This window comes from Physeter macrocephalus, chromosome 21 (assembly GCF_002837175.3).
Source record: "Physeter macrocephalus isolate SW-GA chromosome 21, ASM283717v5, whole genome shotgun sequence".
Lineage (NCBI taxonomy): Eukaryota > Metazoa > Chordata > Mammalia > Artiodactyla > Physeteridae > Physeter > Physeter macrocephalus.
This window is the reverse complement of record NC_041234.1, coordinates 83,889,004-83,913,408: the sequence shown is the minus strand read 5'-3', so window position 1 is coordinate 83,913,408 and position 24,405 is coordinate 83,889,004. Positions and strand designations below refer to the sequence as shown.

Sequence of the window (24,405 nt, the reverse complement as noted above, 5' to 3'; positions counted from 1 at the left end):
TCTACCATAAAAACCTTCCAAACATCCTGAATATACTCTAGAAGCCACTGCTGTAAAATGGAAATGGCATATGATTTTAAAATATTATTCAATTTATTTTAGAGCTGCCTATGGATGAAGGTGTTTTTACAGTCCAGTACGAGAACAGAGCTTCTCGGCTAAAGAAGCCAATTGAAATCCTGGCCAAACAAAAGTGGTTGCATAGGGGAGCAGGGACATTTGCTTCTGTGTTGAGAGGCACAGGAATTACTACCAGAGCCAACTCTTAATCAGGCTCTTAAGAAAATCTTTGACAGCAAAGCTGTCCCTTATCTTGGATGCAGATATTGGGTAACTGGGCTACCTCTTAAAATACTTGCTATTGATCTTGATGAGGATGAAAGAATACATGGAGCTAAAACAAGGAATGTCATCAACAATGAGCTCAACAAATATATGCTGACATTTATTTTTTTCCCATGTTGATTTATTTTTATAGGCGATAGTGCCCTCTTGTGATTAACATATGAATAAACTTCTGATGGCTTGGCATGACCAGTGAGATTTCAATTAAACATGCCAATTGAGGCAAAGAACCTCACTGGCACCGTAAGAAATAGAAAGTGTTTTTCAAATTTGCCCAGGTGAGAAAAGACATTGTATAATCACAAGGTGTCCAGTAAAAACACTTTTGGAAGTAGCAGTGTGGCACACACACACACACACACACACACACATATATCTCATTTGGTTGGTACATGTAATAACTATTTGTATCTGATTAAGCAGAACAGTTCATTCATTGCCTGCCTATGTGGGAAAACCATTAACTGTATTTGACTGCAAAACTCACTATAGGTAACTACTAGAGCAGTTTCATCAGAATAATCTTTGAACATTCAGTGGCAAGGGTGAGTCAACAACATTAAGATCCTGGAATGGACTGGGTTCATGTACTTTAAACAACAAAGCGGGGCTGGGGATAGGGGATTTAAGAAACACAAAGACCAGCTGCACATGCAACTATTAAAATATAAAATATTAGGAGGTTCTTTTTGAGCCAAGGTTTTCAACCGGCTAAACATGAGAGGGAAAGCTACCAACAGCAAAACCTCTGGAATCAGTGTTTGCAGCTGTAACTCAAGGAGCAACCTTCAGGTGTACAGCATATAGAAAAGTGTATGGGATGTAATATGGCATTTTCACTTACAATTACCCGTTAGTGTTTTCATGCGTGTAGCTCATGGAAAAATAAAGCTAGAATTTGCAATTGGCTAGCTTTGAAAGCAACAGTATTATGAGCAATCAGCACTATGATCCACCATTATTTAGAACCTAAATTTTACCACTATAGACTCTAAGCTTTCGTTTTTACATGGGTTCATATTAGGGTCTAAAATTCTCAAAATCATTTGGTTGTTTCATATCTTAGCTATAATACACATTTTATTATAGAGGCAAGTCCTCAACGATTTTAGAGAGCTACCTGTGTTCATTCTTAATCATTAGGAATATTAACTCACTAATCTGCTTTAAACATTATTAATGAATTCTTCCCCAAATAGAAAGTAGTTCTGCTTCCTTTCTCAGCCATCAACACAATGTTGCTAATAAATTTATTACCTCAAAAATACTTTCCAAGGAGTTGTTTTCTTCATTGGAAAAAGTACATTACTATGTCTCCTATCAGGTGTCAGAGTGATCAAAGTCTGCAGAAACTCCTTTTGCTTTAGAACTGCTCTAAATGATTCTCTGAGAAGGCAGACTACCTGTTGATGTGCAGATGTGTAGTCTATCTGTAAATGAGCAGATTTTTACACATAGGCTGAAGAGATACACAACAAACCATCCTTACAACATATGATATCTTTAATTAAATTGATATTGGTGAGTTAAAAAACATTAAGTGAGAAGATGACAGCTAGGGAAATAAGGTATTCTTATGACTATTTATAATAAAATGTTTAAAATAAAAAAGTAAGAAACATCAATTGGCTTTGTAATTGAAGAGAGAAGACTAAGTATTGTCTTCCCAGTTCTTGTACAAGCACAGCCCACAGGAGAATAATTCTTACATAAAGAGCACAGGGAAAAGAACTGTCAATTTTTTAAATACATTTTTGTTTCTCAAAATTATTTGGGAGAACTTTGCCCAGTCAGGGACGAGCAAAAACAAGATGTAAGAAACATCAAAGCTGGGGGCATCTAGTGTTAAGAGTGTCTTGGAGAATATAGCAAAAGAGAAATTACTTCATTAAATATTATAATTTGGTATGTAACATGTACATTTAAAATTCTGATTAAAGTGACTAAAAATGACCTATTTTTTTAAAAAGTCAAATAAGAACTTAGGGGATAAAACTCAAGTTATATTCACTCTCAGTAATAACTTGATGCAAGAATATAAATTCTCTCACTTTGATAAACATGGATATAAAATCTTGCTGTTTGTATTCTAGGTTTTCCTAAGTTTTCTGTAAAGAGTGACTCATGTCAGGTCACATCTAAATGACTCAACATTTTGAGCTAAAAGGCTGTTTACACAATATACACATTCTTTACTTACAGAGCAAAATAAGCTTAACACTTTTATATTAAAAAACTGGGATACAGTAGGATTAGTAGCACCATGAAAAATAATTCTTCTCCCAAACTGCAGTCTTTTATTTTACTCAGTGTGATTCTTCTCTTAATTGAATTTTTAACGTGCCATTTTAGTTACTGGGCAAAATATATAATCTTCATCTTATAATCCTTGGAGAAAGTCATTCTGGACCCAAAAAGTAAATTCACTTCCTTATTTTGTTCGTAGAAAAATAATAGAGACCTTGCTCTGGCACATTGCTGAGGTACATTTGAATCTTCATGATTACTAGTCAGCATGTTCTCCTGGTCATATATAGTAGCACCATTGGTGGCAGCAGTGGTAAAGTTGGGGAGAGTGAGACATTGCATCCTGGGAAATATATATATATATATATATATATATATATATATATATATATATATCACATTTAAAAACACACAAGGAATTCTTCAAAATGTTATGTCCTCTTCATGCACACTTGACATCGACTAATACGTGTCCTCAAGTCTCCTGCTTTCAGCGTTTCGGACTGAGGTTTGCTGGGAAGTAAGAAACAAGATTATCAGATTAGCCTTTTCTGGTATTTGGTTCAAATTCATGTGTAAACATTCTCTTTGTGTTTCAGTAGCTCTTCTGATGACTTACTGGTTAACTTTTGAGCAATGCAATCTAACGCAATGACTGCTATAGCCTAAGAGTCATTCGAGGTCATAGGTATTTTTGTGACTCTCCTCCCTGCCGCCATTACCCTTGTCTATTTGTCTCTCCCTCTCTTTCTCTTATACATTTTTTTAATAGTCCTAGAACGAGAGGGATCTGGGCAATTGATGATGAATAAATGATAATACATAACACATAACAATTACCTAAAGATAATACATAAGAAAAATATTAATGATAACAAAAGAAGCAACATATAAAAATAAATTGAAATTGAAAAAAAATTCCAATAGGATAAAGTATCCTGAGGTACATGTATCATATGTGGTCTTACTCATTCAAACACTTGGATGAGAACCTTGAAAACATCCTGGGAAAGGAGACTACTGGACTGGGGAAGGCAACACAGGTTATTGCTTCAATTTCTGGGGTGGCTTCAGTTGCTCACTTGTTATTGAGCAGGTCACATAACCTTTCCTTGCTCTGTTTTGCTTTTGAAGAATTATTACCAAGCCATCTCAAACTACATATACCTATTATTAGCCAAGTCTGCTTTCCTGACCTGAGTCTGGTATATGAGGAAAACAAGCAAGAATAAACGACATGGTCCTTTAAAGTCCTAACATTTGTTGGGTATAAACCATCCATGAACTGCCTCTCTGTTTGCTAGCACCTCTGAAGGAAGCTTAGGACCTAAACTAAAGCCATAAGCACCTTACCTGAACATGTCTGACACATCTACAGTTGCCAGCCAAAAGCTGTAGGAGTTGGCATAATAGTTGCAGGTCCCCCGCCCATGACACTCAATGAAGGGAGCTGAACGAAACTCTTCCAAGCACGAACCAGGGGAGGCCAGGGCTTGACCTGAGCCCTCTGCCCCTGCACTTGTGTGCTAGAAAAGACAAGGGAAGATGTGCCACAATACCCAAGTGCCATGATACCCTAGTGAATATCCAAAGATATATGCTGAGCTGGGCCAAAAATTCAAAGCCAGTGAAGGAACTAGAGCCAGAGGAAACAGAACAGTATCCACACCAAAGGTATCCAACAAGAGAAACAGGCAGATTATGAAAATATGTTCCAGCAAATGTATGAGAGGGAACACAGTGCTTGGATAGAAGCTATATGAGGTTCAAGCTTCTTACTACATAAACGATAGGGATTCCTCCTATTAGAAAGAAATGTAGATATGATGGACAGTCAGCTGTGATGAAAAAGACAAGGAAGAGTGTTGCATACCATCATGAAGGAATAACCAATCCAGAGAGAATCCCATCCCTGAGGACAACGGGGAATCTGGATGGTCTGACTGTGAACTGCAATCACCACGGCCGGAGCTTCACATACTGCACATCTGGTAAGGGAAAGGCAGAAGAAACACAATCTACAGAGTAAGCATATGGGAACTAGCAGTCCCTCTTCTTTGGAAGGCTTCCTGGTATAAAAGCCCATTAAGGTGTCTTCAGTGCTCAGAAAAAGAGGAGAAAAATGCACTTCGAGAACTGCTTTTGCATAAGCCCAGTCTCCCAATATATAAAATAAAGTTATAAATGAAAAGTGTAAGCTTTTTCAAAAAGAAACTACAGAACCACTGCTATAGCACTTTCATTTTCTATTCTGCCCTAAATTTGTATCCATACCTGCTACAGTCAATGTCATAATTGCTGTAAGAGTTTGGTTTTGTGTACTGCACATACTACTTGCTGTCAAAGTGCCCAACTGGAGGGGAGACATTTAGTAAAGTTAAAACTGTGATAAGAACAATGTCTAGTAAACTTAAAAAGACAAGAAACAGACACTTTCTTAATCCCCACCCATTATTTTTGGCCCAAAGGATATTTATTAACCATTTGGCCATATCTGTAGAAGTACAACATATCCAGAATGCTGGGCAAGTACCCAGGCACTTGGAGATGTGGCTTAAATCTATAAAATCAAGTAAAATACAGCTGAGTCTACCAAATCTTTAGTAAAGAGCATGAGGGTACCTTCTGAAATATGACTAAACCAATTTGGTAAAGTTTATCTACAAAATAGGGAATGCCTTCAGGGGATCTTTTATTCCCAAGGGTTGGGACTGACAAAAAAAATCACACACACAAAAATGAATTCCCAAAGGATTAGGGCAAATATATTGAAAAGGGCACCATGAATTTGCTATTAAGAGAGGCTGAAGGAGGTTTAACCTTTATATTCAATGTCAAAGAAACTAGAGTTTCCAATGATTCACCCTTTATGGTTACTAGACTCCTAGGTCAATTGGGTCATGATCAGAATGAAAATGGCAATATCTAACATGCCTAGGAGGTCGAGTTTAAACTAGGGTTCTAATGTAGCAACACTCTAGGAAATCTCTATTAATGGTACCACGCTTCTCTTAGTTACTCATGCGCCAAGTCTCAGCTACCACTTTCTCCTTCCCATAACTAATCATGCCAAATCTTATTTATTCTATTAATGTGATACACGTACCCTACTGAGAGTTCCAATCCACTCTCCTACCAGGACTACAGCGATATTCTCAATCTAACTGGTCTCTCTACCTCTGGACTATCCCCTTTGAAATCCATGTTATACATTGATGTTTCTGTAATCTTCCCTGAAAGCTCAAAAACTTCAGATGTCCCCATTACATACCAAATAAATTCCAAACTAAAACCTAACACTGAAAGCCTTCTACAGTCCGGGTCCAAGCTAACTTTCCGATCTCTTCTCCCTCTGCAACTTTTAGAAACTACATTCTAGACATATCAGTCTACAACCCATTCCAATGTTCTCTACCTAGTATGCCTTTCTCCCTTATAAATGCCTGTGTCTCAAGTCCTTTACATCCTTCAAGGGCTAAGCAGTTCAAAACATATTTCTTCGGGCTTCCCTGGTGGCGCAGTGGTTGAGAGTCCGCCTGCCGATGCAGGGGATACGGGTTTGTGCCCCGGTCCGGGAAGATCCCACATGACACGGCGTGGCTAGGCCCGTGAGCCATGGCCGCTGAGCCTGCACGTCCGGAGCCTGTGCTCCGCAACGGGAGAGGCCACAACAGTGAGAGGCCCACGTACCGCAAAAAAACCCAAAAAACCAAAAAAACATTATTTATTCCATATAGTCATCTCAGATTTTTCTAGCTGGAATTAAATATCCCTTTCCCCATGCTTTCATAACACTTTACTGGATCTATTGCAGCACTCAGCCCAAGCCTGATACATATTAATTTACATATATTTGCCTAGTGACTAGACTGTGAGCTTTTTTTGTATATTACACTAGTCTGTTATGGGTCCTGGTCAAAAGTAGATCCCCAATAAATATGGATCAAACTACATACTGCACTGAGTATTATAAAGGCACCTCTATTCTACCTAACCTGAGATGAATATAATCAGATTATTAGCTTTGGACTCATTTCTAACTAGCTAAACTAACTAACTAAACTAACTGGAGATTGATAAAAATCAAAGGTATACCAGTGCCTCACCGACTAATGAATGGCTGGATGCTCTGGCCCTTCAGGGGCTCCATGCTCATTGGCATGGGCTCTGGGGTGGACAGCCAGTAAGAATAGTCATTTCTTGAAGCAAAGTTGCAAACATTATTGATGTTGCAGAACATGAAAGGCATGGTACTGAAGCGACGAAGGCAGCTGCCGGCCGTTCCTGGGAAGAAATGGGGAGAAAAAGAAAAAATGTCATGATGATTAGTTTCTTCTAACATACTAACAACCTTTCAAAGAGAAACTTTCCCCCATCTCTTAGATAATAAATATGCTTTAATTCTTCAGTTAGAAGATGCACATTTACTCATATTTTTACATCTCTAAAATCAGGATAGATCTTACAACTTATGTAGACATTTATTGTGGTAGCTTATTATATACTCCCCAACACTGTTTTTAAACTGGTGAGGCATCTTATAAACAATGGTGTCTTATGGAGAATATTGGGTAATTTATTGTAGACGAGTGAAAGGCACACACTGATTCCTTATAATATCATATCAGTATTTCCTCTCCAGGCTGTCCTCTCTTCTTCCAAGACATCCCCAGTATATGTCTTATGTGGGTTCACAATCTCTTTAAACCTGGGGAAAACTGTAGTGCTGACTAATATGCACAGCAACCATGGACAGGTTTGCAGGTAAATAATACAAAGGAAGAAAGTAGATAAGGGAGAAAGGAAGAACGTAAGGGAAAAAAAAAAAGGAAAGGAACTAGAGTCTTTAAATTTCTGAGCTAGTAGGGGCAATAGAGGTTATCTCTAGCAGCGATTAGGCCATTCTTTTCTCATTTACTCACAAAAGAATGATGAAAAATGATGTACCCCCCGCACACATTTTTAAGTTGACATCTCAAATTTTTCATCAGAAGTTTAAACTGATACTGTGCCAGTTATTAAGTTATTGGTTATTGTCTCTTGGCTTCAAACCCACTCTTCTTCTATACTTTGTAATACCGGAGCCTGGAATTTTGCAAACCACATTTCAACATTGCCAGCTGTCATCTGTAGTGTTTTGTGAATATGTATATTTAAAAACAAACTTTGACATCACTCTTTTAAATGTATCCAATGTAAGTATTTGAAACCTAACAATAAACCTTTTGAAAAGTGCATAAACTCATCTTTAATAACTGGAAATTATACAGTGCTCCTTTTGCATTTGGAAATTATATTTCCATTCCACTTCTCTCACACAGTTTTAGCCTAATGTATTTTTTTTATTTTTGAAAGTCTTCTACTGATTATCCAATCATAGTTTTCTGAAACAAAAATTTAAAGTAACTTTTAAAAACTTTCTGTGACCCTAAGGCTTTACATGTTAAATATTTTATTTTGAATGGTCATCATCATAATAATTACTAATTCACATTGATCAAAAAGATAGTTTATTATAAAGTTTGATAATTACTAAATGTTAAAAGAAAACTTTTATTGGAAACGCATTTCCTAATGAGATGGATTAGAAGTAAATTATAGAGCCTGAGTTGATGGAGACTTTAACAAAGCCATTATTTTGAATTGTTCCTCTGACTTTGTCCCCTAGAGGTTTTCATGTTTCAAGGCAATATGCCATAGTATGAGTCTTTTATAAAGTGGGAGACGGGTGGTAGTGAAAGGGGATGTGGGAAACAAGATTATCCAAAGCACATACACAAGCAGTTCGATTTTAGGAGAAAGTACATATGAAAGTTGAGGATTTGTAAACTAAGTCCTTTAAAATTATACATTGGAAATTCCTCATGTATCCAAAGGGGTATGCTTATCTCAGGCTGAAGGTGACTGACAAAAGACCAATAATTCTTAAAACTGGTAGACTGTCAGAATCACTGGGAATTTTTATATAATACGTTTGGGATGGGCCTAGGAATCTTTTCAAAAGTTCCCCAGGTTGAAAATCATTGATTTATTGTAATTCATACTTTTTTTCAGAAAAAAATGGCTCAGAGAGGTGAATGACTTCAAAGTCATGTGAGAGCAAATAACAAAACTGACATAGCTGAAAAACGAATGGGTTTAGAATTGGTAGGTGTTACAAATGAAACTATCTTCAAAATAGAAACAGACTCACAGACATAGAGAACAGACTTGTGGTTGCCAAGGGGTAGGGGGTTTGGGGAGGGTTGGACTGGGAGTCTGCAGTTAGTAGATGCAAACTATTATGTATAGAATGGATAAGCAACAAGGTCCTACTGTATATAGCGCAGGGAACTATATTCAGTATCCCGAGATAAACCATAATGGGAAAGAATATAAAAAAGAATGCATATATATGTATAACTGAATCACTTGCTGTACAGCAGAAATTAACACAACATTGTAAATCAACTATACTTCAATAAAAAAAAGAATTGGTAGGTGTGGGAGTCAATTCTTATCTCCAACACTTTCTGAGTGTGGGGTTTTGAATAAGTCACTTAACTGCTTAGCCAGTTTGTGTGTGTGTGTGTGTGTGTGTGTGTGCGTGTGTGTGTGTGCGCATGCGTGTGGGTGTGCGTAGTGGAAAAATACAATATTTGTCCTATATCGTTCTTGATCATAGTTGTGAAAATCAAATTGGATAATGAATATGAAAGTACTTTTTAATTATAAAGTAATTTGAAAATAAAACTAACATCACTAATCAGGGACAGAGATGGAAATATCCCTGGTCTCAGAAAGAAAAGGAAGATGTGCATAAAAGGAAGGCCCATAATGATGAGAACATGGGTGTTTGGTTGTATTTATGCTGTAGGCTACCCATAATGATGCAGAATTCTGGTTACAGTTTCTAAACATTCAAAGAGACTGTGATCTCATGAACTCTCAATGCCTCTATTAAAACTATAGACTAATGGTTCCTAGTATGCTTTTTTTCTCCCAGACAGAACAGCTTTAGTATTCAGTGTTTCCTCCACCCTCTTTTTTATACACCATAATCCTTTCACTAATCCAGCAGAGACTATGTATTTACTTAATCAGGTGATCAAACCTATAACTATGCTTTGCTTAGCCATCACGATATCTCCAGTTTGATCCTTGAGTGAGCTCTAGCATAGACCCTGCAATCCAGTATCACACTTGGGATCTTGGGCCCTATCATGGCCTTCCTATGTCTGAGGCATAAGCTGTACCTGAGTCAGGGCCAGTTTATAGCCTCTACGTCTGAATACATACTATGATGGGTCTTGTTTGACCAAACACACACATTTTGAAAAGTTATAGTGATATACAGGGTAAGAGATCCCATTTTTTCTTTGCATTACATTTGTGAATTTCATGATGTTCAAAAACTTCTAATGCTTTCTATTCACTTGATAGGTTAGAGACTTGAAGTTTATAAGCTTGATTACGGGTATAAGCTAGACTCTGACAGTAAAGAGAGAACGGACTAAAAGGAGAAAAAGTTTATGGGAGAAAAACTAGAGAAAATTATCTAAAAGATAAGAGTATTTTCACAATGAAGATTTGTTGATTCTAAAATTAGAAAAAGATGCTACATAAAGAAAGCAAAAGAGAGAAGGAAAAGTAGCAGAGGGAAGATGAAAAGGAGAAAAAGAGAAGTAGAAGAGAAAGAAGAAAGTTGTTGGGCAAACTCCTACTTTATTAGGCTCTTTAAAATGACCTGTGACTACTGGCTTCCATGTAGGTAGATGTGCCTGGCAGTGTGGCCATGTGCCTTGGAACAGAGTGAGCACAGCAGACCTCTGGAGGTCTCTGTTGCTGCAGAACCGTTTTCACAGAATGGCCCAGGTAAAGAGACTTCAGAAGGCCTCTTACGATGGAGACCCCAGAAACTGGAGACCTAGACTATCTTCTTAAATGTCTTTATGGAGGCAAAAGGGATAGTGATTTCTAAAATAGGCAGCCCCAGGTCAAACAATGGGGCCTCAAAATGAAAAGTCAGAATTCCAGAAAAAGAAATGTTAGGGATTTGGAAGAGGTCTTGAAGGTCATTCAGTCCAGCCTCATCCCATCAACAAAACTGCCCACCCTAGCATAGAGAAGATGCATGAGAACACATTAAATGAAGTGGATCCTATATGGAAATATGGTGCTTTGTATAGCTTTACACTACTCTGATAACACTTTATAAAGCTAAGGCGTTTATTCATGAACTAGCAAAATTAAGCAATGACCTTACTTTCTTTGATCTAGAAACCAAGATTCTCTTCAGCACTCATCTTTAACTTGATAAAGACCAGTGTCAGAAAAGAGGAAACTATCTCCCATGAGTTATGAACACTGCCCACTTAAGCAGCTGCTAAACTATAGAGAGCCCAGAGAATCTGTTTCCTCAATAACTAAGCTAACAAAAGTACATATGGCTCTTTCCAAATGCCTTGCTTTAGGCCAAGAATTGTACCTCACACTAGCTAATTAATGCTTTTAGTTTAAAGTTAAATATTATTTATTTAAAACTTATAGTGAATATATTCAGCTGCCCTTGACATGATCTTCAGTTTGGAAGCCCCAAAAGAACAGAGAGAAACACTTTGGCCAAGGTTACTCTAGGACCCAACAAGATTTTCAAAACAAAAACAAAATGCATAGTAAAAATGAGATGCTGATTATCTCACCCAAGTCTTGACCATGAGCTCTTTTATTTCCTTGTACATACAGGAGAGAAAAGCCTTCATAAACCTGGATAGTTCCCTGTGGGCATTGTGGTGCATCTGTTGTCTGGCTGTGACGTGTGATGAGAAATCCATGGGCAACAGAGGAGGTTCCAGGGGGACCTGGGGGACCTTGCAATCCATCTGGCCCGGGGGGACCATCCAAACCACGGATACCTATTTCCAAAGAAACATCAGTATACAAATTAAGTAAGCTCTGATTCACTATTATGGCTATCGACACATTATGACCTTGTTTGATTAGTTAATATTTATAGAATGTCTACAGAGGCATTGTCAGATATCATGGATTTGGAGATAAATAAAATACAGTCCCTGCCCTCAAAGAGATTTAAATGTATTCTTTTTCTTCTGAAATTGGTTGATGACATTAGGCACTAAATAAATACTGAGTGAATGGAACATTAGATGGGAAAAAGTGATGCTTATTTGGGGGGTTTGTGTTATCTAGTCTCGCTGTACTAAAGGAGTGCAAACCCCATGACAAAATTTCAGCCTGCTGTTTTGTTCATCAACTAGAAAGGAAGGGTGTGGCTGCCATCAACCTGCCAGCTTCAGTGCTGATAAACATTTTCCTTTGAGTCTGGGGAATTATTCTCACGCATACCTTTTTGTTTAGAGAATAGGCAGGGTACTCTAAGGAAACTTTGCAAAATGTCTAATTTCAATCTACCACTGGTTCCCATTCTTCATTTGGCCACTCGACTTGAGCTTATTTTTAAAATTTCTCTATTTACAGGCCTTTGGCCACCGTGTGTATAGATTTTCATTTGGGGGAATTTCACAGCAATGCCCATATATGTGATGAAGATGGCACTAACCTGTTCTTCCCTAGAAATACAGTTAATGAAACAGGAGGGTGTTGGTTCTAGGAGCAACATAGTTATCACCAATCCGCCTTGTTGCTGCTGCTAGTTTTTACCAATACAAACCTTTATGTTTATATTATTTAGAGTTATATTTATATTATTTAAAGTTGTTAAAACATATTGAGGGACTTCCCTGGTGGCACGGTGGTTAAGAATCCGCCTGCCAATGAAGGGGACACGGGTTCGAGCCCTGGTCCGGGAAGATCATCCCACATGCCGTGGAGCAACTAAGCCCATGCACCACAACTACTGAGCCTGTGCTCTAGAGCCTGCGAGCCACAACGACTGAGCCCGCGTGCCACAACTACTGAGGCCATGTGCCACAGCTACTGAAGCCCACGTGCCTAGAGCCCGGGCTCCGCAACAAGAGAAGCCACCGCAAGGAGAAGACCACACACCGCAACGAAGAGTAGCCCCCGCTCGCCACAACTAGAGAAAGCCCACGCGCAGCAACGAAGACCCAACACAGCCAAAAATAAATAAATAAAATAATTAAATTTATTCAAAAAATACTGAAAATTATCAGAACAGTTAAGTACAGTGAGTACCTGGAAAATCCTCATTTTGAGGAAAAGCCGGGTTTTCCAGGGCTCTAAACACATAAATAAAAACCACCTTTCTGTGCTTCTCTTATACTGGCACACCTGTGTCATCCCATTTTTCCCAAGCAACAGACTCCCCACCTCGCTATGCTCTCTCAAGAGGAGGCTCTCACAGCTTCAATCGGAGGCCGTATGTCCAGAGGTCCCCCAGACTTAAAAATTAGTATCAGCAGCACGTCTCACCTGGCTGGCCTGGTAAACCTGGGTCTCCTTTGTGCCCTCCTGCACCATCAAAGCCAGGGAGTCCATTGCGTCCAGGATCTCCTGGAGGGCCAATTGGACCTACAGGAAAATGAAGTACGGTTTTCAAACGTGGGTAGAATAAATCCACATCCAGATAGATTTGGGACACGTAGGTCCTCGAGTGTCACTGAATTCATAATCTGGTTTTGTCTTTAATTCAGACAAACGAAGGAACAGCTCAAGCCCAGGACAAAAGAAGCAGACAAGGATTTAGCTTTAATTTTCAACAATTCATTTGCCTCTGTGGAGATTTCCATAATATGGCAGTTGTGTTCTCCTTGCCTTCAGAACAAGATAGAGCACAAGGCCAACTTTTATTATATGTCTCATCATAGGCAAGGCTGTTACTGCCTGGTACACTTTATTTATGAAAAGACTGCTATTAAGCCACCTGATAAAACAGAAAGGCTGAAGTTAGTTTCTAGCTTTCTTTTCAATCAAAGTTGGCTGCAAGCATAGAGTTAAATGGCCAACTAGATAGGATTTAGTTTAAAAATCAGGAGGCCTCACAGTGGGGAAATGATAGCCCACCAAATCAGCCTTCTATCCTTCTTGTGGTTGGGATAGAGAAAGCACCATATCTTAAATGCATATTAATTTCGTTACAGAGATTTTAACAACATTAACCTAATCATCCAAGTTAGGATGGCCAGAGAAGTTAAAAGAAATTGGACTGGGCCTAAAAGAAATTAGGGCATGAGAAATGAACATTTTCAAGGAAAAAAGGAAATGGAACCTGGTGGTCTGGTATTCTACTAGCTGCTGAGACTCCTATTGTCAGAGAGAAACTCTAACAAGTGAAAGAAGAATGAGGGAAATGTTTTCAAATACATAAGGCTTACAAAGATGATCTACAAAGGTACCTGGTAAACCCTGAGGTCCTGGTAGTCCTGGTAGACCTTTTAATCCAGGCTGGCCTGGAACCCCTGGTGGACCAGCATCTCCTTTGATTACAATACTCTGTCCTGAAGGACCAGGTAATCCAGGGGGACCTAAGAGGCAAAGCACATGAAGTTGAAGGTAGGGAAGAGAAAGTTCGGAAAGAATGGATGCCAAAGTAACCTCAGATCAGAATAAGAATTGGTTTGAGGGAAACAAGTTACATGTATTGGAATTTGCTATGTCCAACAGAAATCTGTTTGGGAAAATTATCATTATCTCACCCAAAAGGCTGAAAAAATAAATAATTTTCTTAGGGTCCATGGACAAATTAGGCATATTGTCTCAATTTTCAAGCCTTGAATCATGACTCGGTTACAAGAAAGTCTAATCCACTGCAAATCTGTGAACACTGGTGTCAAGGTTAGACAATTCTATTTGCTGTAGAGTCCATTCTGATTCTAACATCATTTGCAGTTCTTGTTTGTTGTGCTTGTCAAAGGACCAACTGAACTAACTAGTAGAGGAATTTAGTAGATGCTCTGTTTCACAGTTTACAGGAAACCTCTTTAAGTCTCTCAGCAAAAAGAACTCTTTTCATATTAAAAATATACAAACATACTTATGTGACTTGCTCTTGTGATCTATTCAAGTGAATAGAGGAAAGTTAGTATAAAGGTCAATAAAAATCTCACTGAAGCATTCTTGTTGGTCCTGCATCTACCTTAAACTTAAAAGGTCTGCTCCTGATATTACATTATTGAAATAGAGAGCTTGAGAAGATTAGTTAATAGAGGGAGAGCCCTGCCTATTTCCCCTCAGTTGTTGGGGACTGAGACTCTGAAAGTTTTGGTTGAAAGGCAGAATGCAAACTTTCAAATTCTTCAATGAGTTTAAGTATCAGGTATAACTAGCTCCAGAAATAACTCTTACCTGGGGGGCCAATAAGTCCTGGATCCCCCTCAGGGCCAGTTGAACCAGGTTCTCCGCTGGGTCCTTTCATGCCTGCAAAGAAGATACACACAATTACACAGCAAAGCAACAGGGCCACAGCCTTTACCCAGCCAAATCAGAAAATGGGTGTCTTCTCCCAAAGGAGTTTAATGTAAAGGGGGAAACTTCCAAACACCCCTTCAAATACCTGGAAATCCTGGAACACCAGGGAGACCAGGATCTCCTTTCATTCCATTGAGACCTGGCCGGCCAGGATTACCCTGAATAAATAAAATCATTAATTTTAGAAAAAAGCTGGGGGGAGGGAAGGAAGTGAGGGCATAGGTGGTGATTTGTAGCACTGGCTCTAGAGTCAGACTTCCAGGATTCAAAACCCAATTCACCTCTTATTAGCTTGTGTGACCTTGAGTTGTTTAACCTCTTTGATCCATCATTTTCTCACCTCTAACATACAGAAAATAATAGTATCTACTCCATGAAGTTGTTGTGAGGATTACATGAGACAATTCATATTAAGTACTTAGAAAACTGATTGGCATATGATGTATACTTAATAAATTTAGTTATTATTTTATTATCATTAACAAAGGCACTTCTTTTTTAGTGTAGCCCTGATGTGGTAAGTGTGTGAATTAGAATCTAAGAAATGATAAAGTCTGAAAGACTAAGCAAAAAAACTATAGTGGGCTTATTAATTAATTGGGTTTGAGGACCAGGAAAACTATGGGAAGAAGAAGAGTTGAAAATAACTCTAGAATGGATCTAAAGGGAAATTAAGTGTGGAACGATGAAGCTCTTATTAGTAGTAATGAAAAAGACGCAAGGCTGCAACATCTTATGCCCAAACGTAAGAAAGAACTTTAAAACGGGGGGCATGTCAGAAAGTCACGGGATCCAGCTTGAAGGGGCTCCCAAATCTAGGACAGGTTGAGCATCAAAATAAGTAATGATAGAATAAAAATTATGAATCATTGAAGAGAATGAGAATTTATGAGTCCATAATGATAACAAAGAGACAGTAAATAGAAGGGAGGCTCTTGCTTACAGTAGGGCTTAGTGGTATATGTAGAGGTAGTTGCCACTATCACAGTATTGAACAGTTGAGGCAAAAATCATAAATAGATATTATATCTAGGGAGAAATTTTTATGTGGAATAGTATATATATTTGCATTATCTTAACGTGTCTTCCTGTAGTTTTGCTTATTCGTTACAAAGGGAAGAACAGTAACCATGCAGTGGAGAAACGAGGTAACAACTTGATGGGAAGATCAAAATTAAGATAACTAATGAAGGGCAGATGAACATCATGGGCCTCCATATCTGAGAACACACCACTCATGGAGTATTCCATCTGGGGATGCATAACCTGAATCTAATTATGAAGAAACAGCAGACGAAAGAAGAAACATTCTTTTTTTTTTTTTTAAATGGGAACGGGCTACATTTCTTCAAAAATGTCAAGGTTATGAAAGAAAAAAATAAGTTTAGAAACTGTTTCAGATTGAGGGAGAATAAAGAGATATAACAGTTAAATGCAATGCATAGTTTGGTCTGGATCCTATTTTGGAGGAGGAAAAATGCTATAAAGGATATTACTAAGTCAACTGATATAATTAGAACATGTGGGCAGAAATAAAAATGTTACATCGATGCTCCATTTCCTGAAGTTGAGAACTGTACTATGGTTATATAAAAGAATAATTTAATTTTAGGAAATATTACACACTGAAGTATTTAGTGATAAAGGGACATGATAGATACAACTTATTCTCAAATATTTCAGAAAAAATACGTAATTATACACACACACACGCATACACACAACATGCATACAGAGAGCAAATGGGGCAAGACATTAACAATTGGTTCATCCGGGTAAATGCGGTTTTTCACCATTCTTGCAATTTTCCTATAAGTTTAACATTATTTCCAAACAAAAATTAGAAAGGTGCAAATGTAAGAACTTGCATGAAAGAAAATGAATAGAACTCAACAATACCAGATTTATAAAATGTTGGTATCAGACAGTAGTCTTGAATCAGGCATAGTGACATGTGAACTAGAAGGACATGGGAAATGAATGAGGTAGGAAGTGAGTAGAGAATGAATAAAGAGAAGATTAAAATTTTAAGTCTAGATGTCTAGAAGAATAGCCATAACAGGAAAAAATGGTTAGTTGTTGGAAAGCTTTAAGGACAATTTCTTTAGATATATTTTTCTGCTATAAAGCAGACATCAGAGTTAAAAGACTGAGCCCAGACTCTGTTGGCTGCAAAATCTAACAACAATCCTCCTGAATGAAGGAAGGAAGCTTTGAGGATCCATAAAGAAGTATGTGACTTTCTGGGTCACTCAAACCAAGGTGGAAAACACAGGAACACAGACGTGGGGATACGCTATTATTCTCTTTTTACGGGTGAAGACAGAAATGCAAAGTGTCTGTCTGCCTTCCTCACAGACACAAAGTAGAAGTGTACAGAGGAGCTGAAATCTGACCCTAACTCTATTTAATTTCAAAGTCTAAAATATCCCCACACTCACCATGATTACTTCTCTATGGAAGGACTACTCCTCCACATGCAATGCTCTCATATATATATATATATATATATATATATATATATATATATATATATATATATAGCTTAGTCAAGAGCTTTGACCAGTAAATGCTAATTAAAATAATGCAATTTGGAATTCTCATTTGGAATGCAAGCACCCACACCCCTTCCTCATCAAATACTCCAATTTCCTACCTGGAGTCCTGGTGGTCCTTGATCTCCTTTCAAACCAGACAAACCAGGTTGTCCAGGTTGGCCTGGGTTTCCTCTCTCTCCTTTAATGCCCCCAATTCCAGGGAGACCCCGGGGACCTTCTGGACCTGGTAGACCTTGATAATGCACAACAAATAATCACATTTCAGTATAACATAAGAATAGCATCAAAGTCAGGCTTTTACATTATCCAAAAACTATTAGTCATCTAAATACTATTAGTTTGCAGAATAAATTCCAGACTACATTAAATATATAGATCCATGCTGACTCGCTAATGTAAACTGGGCTGGGTTCTTTTTGTTATTAACACTGGTTTGCAGACTCTTTTAGTTTGTATTTTATTATATATTTAATCCAATAAGCTCATATCTAAAGGAAGGACTTTGGACATTATAATAAAGATTGCTTCTGTAATCTGTAACTAAGTGTTTAAGTGAACCAAAAGAGACACCATAGGACACTGTTCTCAAACTGGAAATGCATCAGAATACCCAGGCGGGCTTGTTAAAATAGATTCCTGGGTCTAACCCCAGAATTCTGAATTTTGTTAGGCTGGAGAGGGGCCCCAAAATTTGCATTCTAACAAATGCCCTGTAGATAAACTAGTGTCCTGTAGCTAAAGTTGCTGGTTCATGACCACACTTCGTAGGGCAATCAGGGATTCAAACCATTTGTCTCATTGTGATTAAAATAAAATTGCTTTACTTGTAAGTAGTTACTTTTATTCAGCTTGTATTACTATGTAATTAAGATAGTTATTTAAGCAAACTAATTGTTAAATTTCATTTTAGTGACATGCTTAATACATGGGAATATTTTAGTGTCAGAAAGTTATTGATTCAATATAGTACTTTTGAATTTATTTTAAAAATGTTTTTGTATTATTTACATTTTAAATATTTCTGAAGAAAAATAAAGGATTTGGCATATAACTTCTGAATAAATAAAGTAATTTAAAAGCGGATTTGGTAAGCTCTTTCCTTATACTGTATTTTAAATTTTTCTTTCTAAAGAAAGATATCAGGTCCATTAAGCAACCAAGAAGATCTTAAAAATGGCCACATTTTTTCTCACTAGGTGGGAAATAGCTGTTACTTGCCTGCAGTGTGCTAAGCAATAGCTGAGGTGGAGACTAAGTAGTCCTGCCTTAAGAAAATAATTACGAAGCCCCAAATAATGAACAGCAACTAGTGAGCACTTATACCTTCTGTCCTCCAGTAATCTTAGTTTTTCATTGGTTTCAACAAAAAAAGAAACTATGTAGGGATTATTTTTGAAGGAAATAACATAGGCATATGAATTTAGAATACTGAGTTCATGCTTACAATATGCACGAAAGGTCTCATTTTTGATCCTATCCTTTCCAATACTCTTATGACCCAGAATCAATGGCTACAGGCTAACAAGGCAGCATGGTATAGTGATTACGAATGCCGGACTCTGGAGCTAGAATGCTGGGTTGGAATCCCAGCTCCATTCATCATTAGCTGTTTGACCTCAGTAAGTTTATTAACCATCTTAGCCTCAATTTCCTCTTCTTTAAAATGGAAATAAGAATAGAACCTACCTTATTAGGTTGTTCCAGGAATTAAATAAGATAATATATATAAACACAGTGCCTGGCACATAGTAAGAATTATATAAGAAGTTTTAAACAATTATTATTATTACTAGTATTATCTTCATTATTAGTAAAACTGAAGGTAAGAACATATCTTTAAAATATAAACCTGTTTTTAAACTTTCAGCTATATCTATGTGATTTCATAATATAACAGTGTTCTATCTGTCACATGAGAAAGAGGAGGCAGGTTCACAACAGTACAACAATCATTTTATCTTTAAACAGTTTTAATCATATAGTCACCCTAGCCCAGCAACCAGACAGACACTCAGAAATTCCCTTCCCAATCATAAAGAAAGGGTTGGGGTACTTTGAACTTACACAAACAAATTAAAAACAACTTGAGTTCAAACCCCTTGATAGTGTTTTCTAAGAAAAATTGTTAGTCTCATCCATATGTATAATTTGGACTAGAAATCAGGTAGCAAATCAGTTTATTAAGAGAAAAGTAAACTGTGAATCAGCCTAACAATGACTAGGGTAAGATTAAGAGGAAGAAAAAAAGGAACATTTTACATCCCGCTTCCCCAGTTTGAAAAGTAAACAGAACATTGTTATCATTTGGAAAAAAAGTAGGCATATTTTGGGTATTGCTCCGTTTGCAATTAAAAGGAAATCTGGGGAAATTTACATGTTATTAATTCAGACCTGTTGTTCTAGAGTCTCTCAAATTTAAATTATTGATTTGCTAATGATACAAGATTTATTTTTAAGAATACTCAATAGTTACCCTCTTCCATTACTGAAAATAGCCATGAAAACACAGATCAAGCAACAAAAATTCAAGAAAATAAAATCAATATACAGAGGTTACAAATGGGCCAGATGCCTGCCTAAATGTCTTAATGCAGTCTTAAAGATAAAAATAAGTGTATTTCCACTTAAAATTCAACATGTTTCTATGTATGAATTACCTATTATAAATAATTGAAACCACAAAGACCTAATGTCATTTCAAACTTGATTATAAACAAGTCACATTACCTTTACCAAAATGTTAAATACCAGAGCAGGTAGTATTTGAGGATAACAGCACTCTTCAATGACTTCTGAATTATAGCAAAAAAAGTGCATTTCTCTTGTCACACATACAAAGCATTAAAAAAAAAAAAAAAAAAAAAAGAATTGACCAGTGAAGAGTCTAACCTTGAAAACCTGGGAAGATCAGAGTTCACCAAAGCCCAAAGATCGATGTTAGCAGTATCAGACATCACACAGTACAAAATAAGATTATGAGTTAGAAGTGGTTCACATTATAGCACAAGTTAAACAATAATCCTCTTTGCCAGCATTTCTTATACCTACAGCGTAATCAGTATGCAAACAGAACCCTACAGGAGTATAGAGAGCCAAATATTTTAAAATAGAGCTTATTCTAGAAAATAAGCTGCTAATTTTCATTAATGCAAAAAATGCAAAACTCTACTGAAGACATGTTAACACTGCTACAGTGGCTTTCCAAAAGTTAGCACCTTCAAAACATTAAAGTTGGAAAGGTAGTACCACTTCACTGATAGCCTTCTTCTATTCCTCTGGGTAAAACTTTTGGGTAAAAGTTTATCTTGGCCTCTGCCATTCTTTAGTAAAAACACGAGGTGCAAATTTATTGGTGTGTGCGGGCTGCTCCAAGGAGCTACAGTTAAATTTAAAGGCCTTATTAGACAAATATACAAAGATCATAGGTGACCAAATAGAGAAATTAAAACACGAGGATACAATGGCCATTACCAGCTGTACTTCTGTTTGTCTTCTTTGAAAATCATTCCATGAAGCCAGATAGTGATTTTTAAAAATAATCCATCAAGAGGCGTTCTTCTGTGCATTATTACTTGTAATAAGTTACTCAAAGACAAAAAGCCAATATATGTTTGCTCACTATTGAACTTGAATTTTCCAGATACGAAGACCATCAGTGAAGGGGCACTTCAAAATATTTTGGCATGCAATATCCCACCCCAAACCACAGAAAATATCACATTTACTTTATATTATTCAATGCACATATTAAAATAGGCTATTAACTATTAAAAGAAGGATCATTAAATAAAAAGATAAAAAGCCTACAAACAGGACAACCCTTGGTTAATGTTAATTGACTATAAACACAATTTCCTTTTCTTACAAGTCTTGCTACGATTTATAAGCACTGAGGTTAGCAAAGAGAATAAATTGTGCTAGAGCACTGAATCCTAGGAATCAGAAGACCTAGGATCTATTCTTGGCTCTACTACTTATATCTATGGGATTCTGGGTAATTCAATCTCTCTGAGCTTGTTTTCTCACCCACATAATGGGAATAGTGTTGTCTGCCCTAACCTCCTTCAGTGTTGTTCTAAAGATCAAGTTCATTTTTAAAAAAGTTGACCTGATATCTGCCATGTGCAAGATGCTACAGGGAACACAAACATTAGCTAGACCCAAATTCTGCCTTCAAGGAGCTTATAAGGAAAGTATGTTACATGATATAAATGGTGGTATGTCATATAAATATAAAACATTGCTATTACTACCTAGTAATAAAACTTTTAAAGCATTTGACAATTTGAAATTCAGGAGGCCAAAAGTCAGCTTCTGTTTGTTTAAATGGTTTCTAAATCACATACAGCAAACTGACTCAAGACAACACTTTGAGCAGAGTCTGGAAACACAATTAGCTAGATAAATTAGAATTCCTACCAAAGATAATTCAGAGTTTGAGTAAAGACATTTTATATATGTGTTTTATATAGAAGGACCAAAACAAGAACTCTTAGAGAAATATGTCATTGAACTATATGATATTTCAGTCTGAATAAGTAACAAGGAAAACTTCAGATCATATCATAGCAAAACTTCTAAGACTTTAATTTCTAAAAGGTAACATTTTAATGAGTTATATGCCAAGTCAATTTTGTACATGAGGCTCTCAATCCATTATTTCTCAAATGATCTAACAAAGTTTAACTGAAAAACAAAAACCTCAAGTCTTGTATATACGTGGCAATAACTAAAGATAAGCTGATGAATTGATTGGTAAATTTTAAATCCAGTTTCCACTTAAGGTTGTAGTCTTCAACTGTTGCAAAGAAGAGAACGCTGCAGATACCGGATTCCAATAACTATGTAATTTAGAGTACATCTGTTAAATAAGTTGTCAAATCGGTTTTAAAGTAATGTGGCTACTTTCCTTTTTCTTCTTTGAATATATTCTAGTGCCTCAGAAGAAAACAATATTCTAGCTGACAGTAAAGTCTGGAAGTGATCAAGGCAGCAGACTTCTATGTAAGTCAGATAGGGCAGGACTCAAAATTACTTCAAAGAATACCCTAGTCTTCTCTTTATCTTGGCAATAGTGAAATAGCATGTGTTTTGTCTTAATCTTTTTGATGACATCGATTTAGGAAAAACACAAGAAGCAGTTAGTAGGGGTTGATGGAGCTTTTGAGTTAACAGAAAACAAGAAAGCGAAGTCAAGGCCCAGTCTGCTATCTGTAAGAGTCTCCTAAAATGGCAGAAGCAGCTTTGCTCCATCACTTACCGTATTTATAACTAGAATAAGAGGCCAGATCATAAGCATCAAACTATATAACTGCCTTTGTGGAAAGATGATACGTGTTACTAGTAGAACAGACACTTAACAGAGTACTGGAGAGCCCCAAGTCAGACTCCCAGCTATGCCAGTAACTAACAATATGACCTTGAGCAAGCTTATTAACCTCTTTGGGCCTTAGTTTTCTCATCTGTGACTAAACTTTAGACAGGTTTCTCTGAGCCCTCTTCTCAACTAGGCCTCACCCCTTGGGCCCTGGCCTTGGTCTGTTGAGCACAGTTTTAGCAAGAATCCTGCTATGTCAGTTTAGGGAGAGCCTCTCCACCCTTGATATCTGATCAAGTTCCTCATTCCTTATGCTGATGTCTAAGTCCTTGGACTGCCTTTAGCGAGAACTCTAATAGGCCAGTTTGGCAAGAATCTGCTTACCCTTGATGTCTCCTTTTAGTAATTTTTCATCCACTGACTCCTTCACTCTGCTAGTGGACTAGAAATATCCATTTGACTTTGTTGTACTCAGAGCTGAGCTCAGTCTCTCTCTCCTATTGCAATAGTCTCTCTCCTAATGCAATAGTCTTGAATAAAATCTGTCTTGCTATCATCAACAAGTGTCTCGTGAATACCTCTTTGACAAATGTAAAAATTAGGTCCTTCTAGATCGATAATCTATGGTTATATGAAATGATGGGTTTGTGGGGGAGTAATAAACCAGGGAATTAATTCACACAGAGATAGATGGCTTCCTAAAAAGAATCTTGAAAAATTATGAATTTTTAAATCATAAGAAGAGAAAATTTCCTTCCATTTCCAATAGCCAGAACTCAGGATTATACTTTTTCCCCTTTTAGTTCCTCCTTAGAAATTTGAAAAGGGCTATTTATCTTGAAAAATAATAAACACACTCAGATATTTGTGGTTCTTTTTACTCCTGATTAGGTGAACATCTTTTAACATGAATCAACAGTTTTCTAATGGGCAGCTCTTGGTAACTGTTCTTGGGTGTGTACTTTTTAAATGTATAGGATGAAAATAAGATTAAGAGGTTTCTAATCTGTGCTGGTTGCACTGACTTTTTTTTTTTTACTCTGTGCCTATTAGTCCATTTACATAGCAGTAGAATTTAGAACTTTGTGACAAACCAAAATGTGAAGATGGGATGGTTTGAAAAATTACAAGAGGTATGCCTCGTCAAGAATTGCATATTTGCAGGATCTGATAATACATATTATTGTTTAAAAAGAATGTATTTTTGAAGAATAGTTCAATTTCATTTACATTAACAGATACGAGGCAAAAAGAGGAAATAACACTCTAAAGGCAAATGTAAAATAGTATACAATATACTTTTGAGTACTAAAAATTTTCAACTAAAAATGATACAAATATATGAATTTTAAAATGATAAATCAGTTTTCCTAATTAGGTAATTCTGAGTTATTCCAATAGACAGAAAAACTGGACTCTGCAAGTTCCTGACAACTTTCAGAGATAGATCAACATGTAAGAATTGAATTGGCATATATGCTCTTAAAATATATTCAATCACTTGAAAATATTAGGTACAGGTGTATATATACCTATATACACACATATACA

At 36.9% G+C, this 24,405-nt stretch overlaps 1 protein-coding gene across 2 annotated transcripts in view; it reads right to left on the bottom strand.

Moving 5' to 3' along the window:
• Positions 1–1,911: 1,911 nt before the first annotated feature.
• The window catches only part of COL4A5 (collagen type IV alpha 5 chain), a 257,406-nt gene continuing 234,912 nt past the window's right edge, over positions 1,912–24,405 (bottom strand). The window contains exons 43-53 of one of the 2 annotated variants that reach the window (XM_024128226.2): positions 20,427–20,435; positions 17,636–17,769; positions 15,065–15,137; positions 14,857–14,928; positions 13,908–14,036; positions 12,985–13,083; positions 11,274–11,486; positions 6,699–6,876; positions 4,466–4,580; positions 3,946–4,118; positions 1,912–3,105 (exon numbers count right to left, since the gene is read on the bottom strand). In XM_024128226.2, the coding sequence (XP_023983994.1) occupies positions 3,024–3,105; positions 3,946–4,118; positions 4,466–4,580; positions 6,699–6,876; positions 11,274–11,486; positions 12,985–13,083; positions 13,908–14,036; positions 14,857–14,928; positions 15,065–15,137; positions 17,636–17,769; positions 20,427–20,435 (1,277 nt within the window). In that variant the 3' untranslated portion in view covers positions 1,912–3,023. The remainder of the gene's footprint in view (positions 3,106–3,945; positions 4,119–4,465; positions 4,581–6,698; positions 6,877–11,273; positions 11,487–12,984; positions 13,084–13,907; positions 14,037–14,856; positions 14,929–15,064; positions 15,138–17,635; positions 17,770–20,426; positions 20,436–24,405) is intronic. The other variant, XM_024128225.2, reaches the window with a different exon arrangement.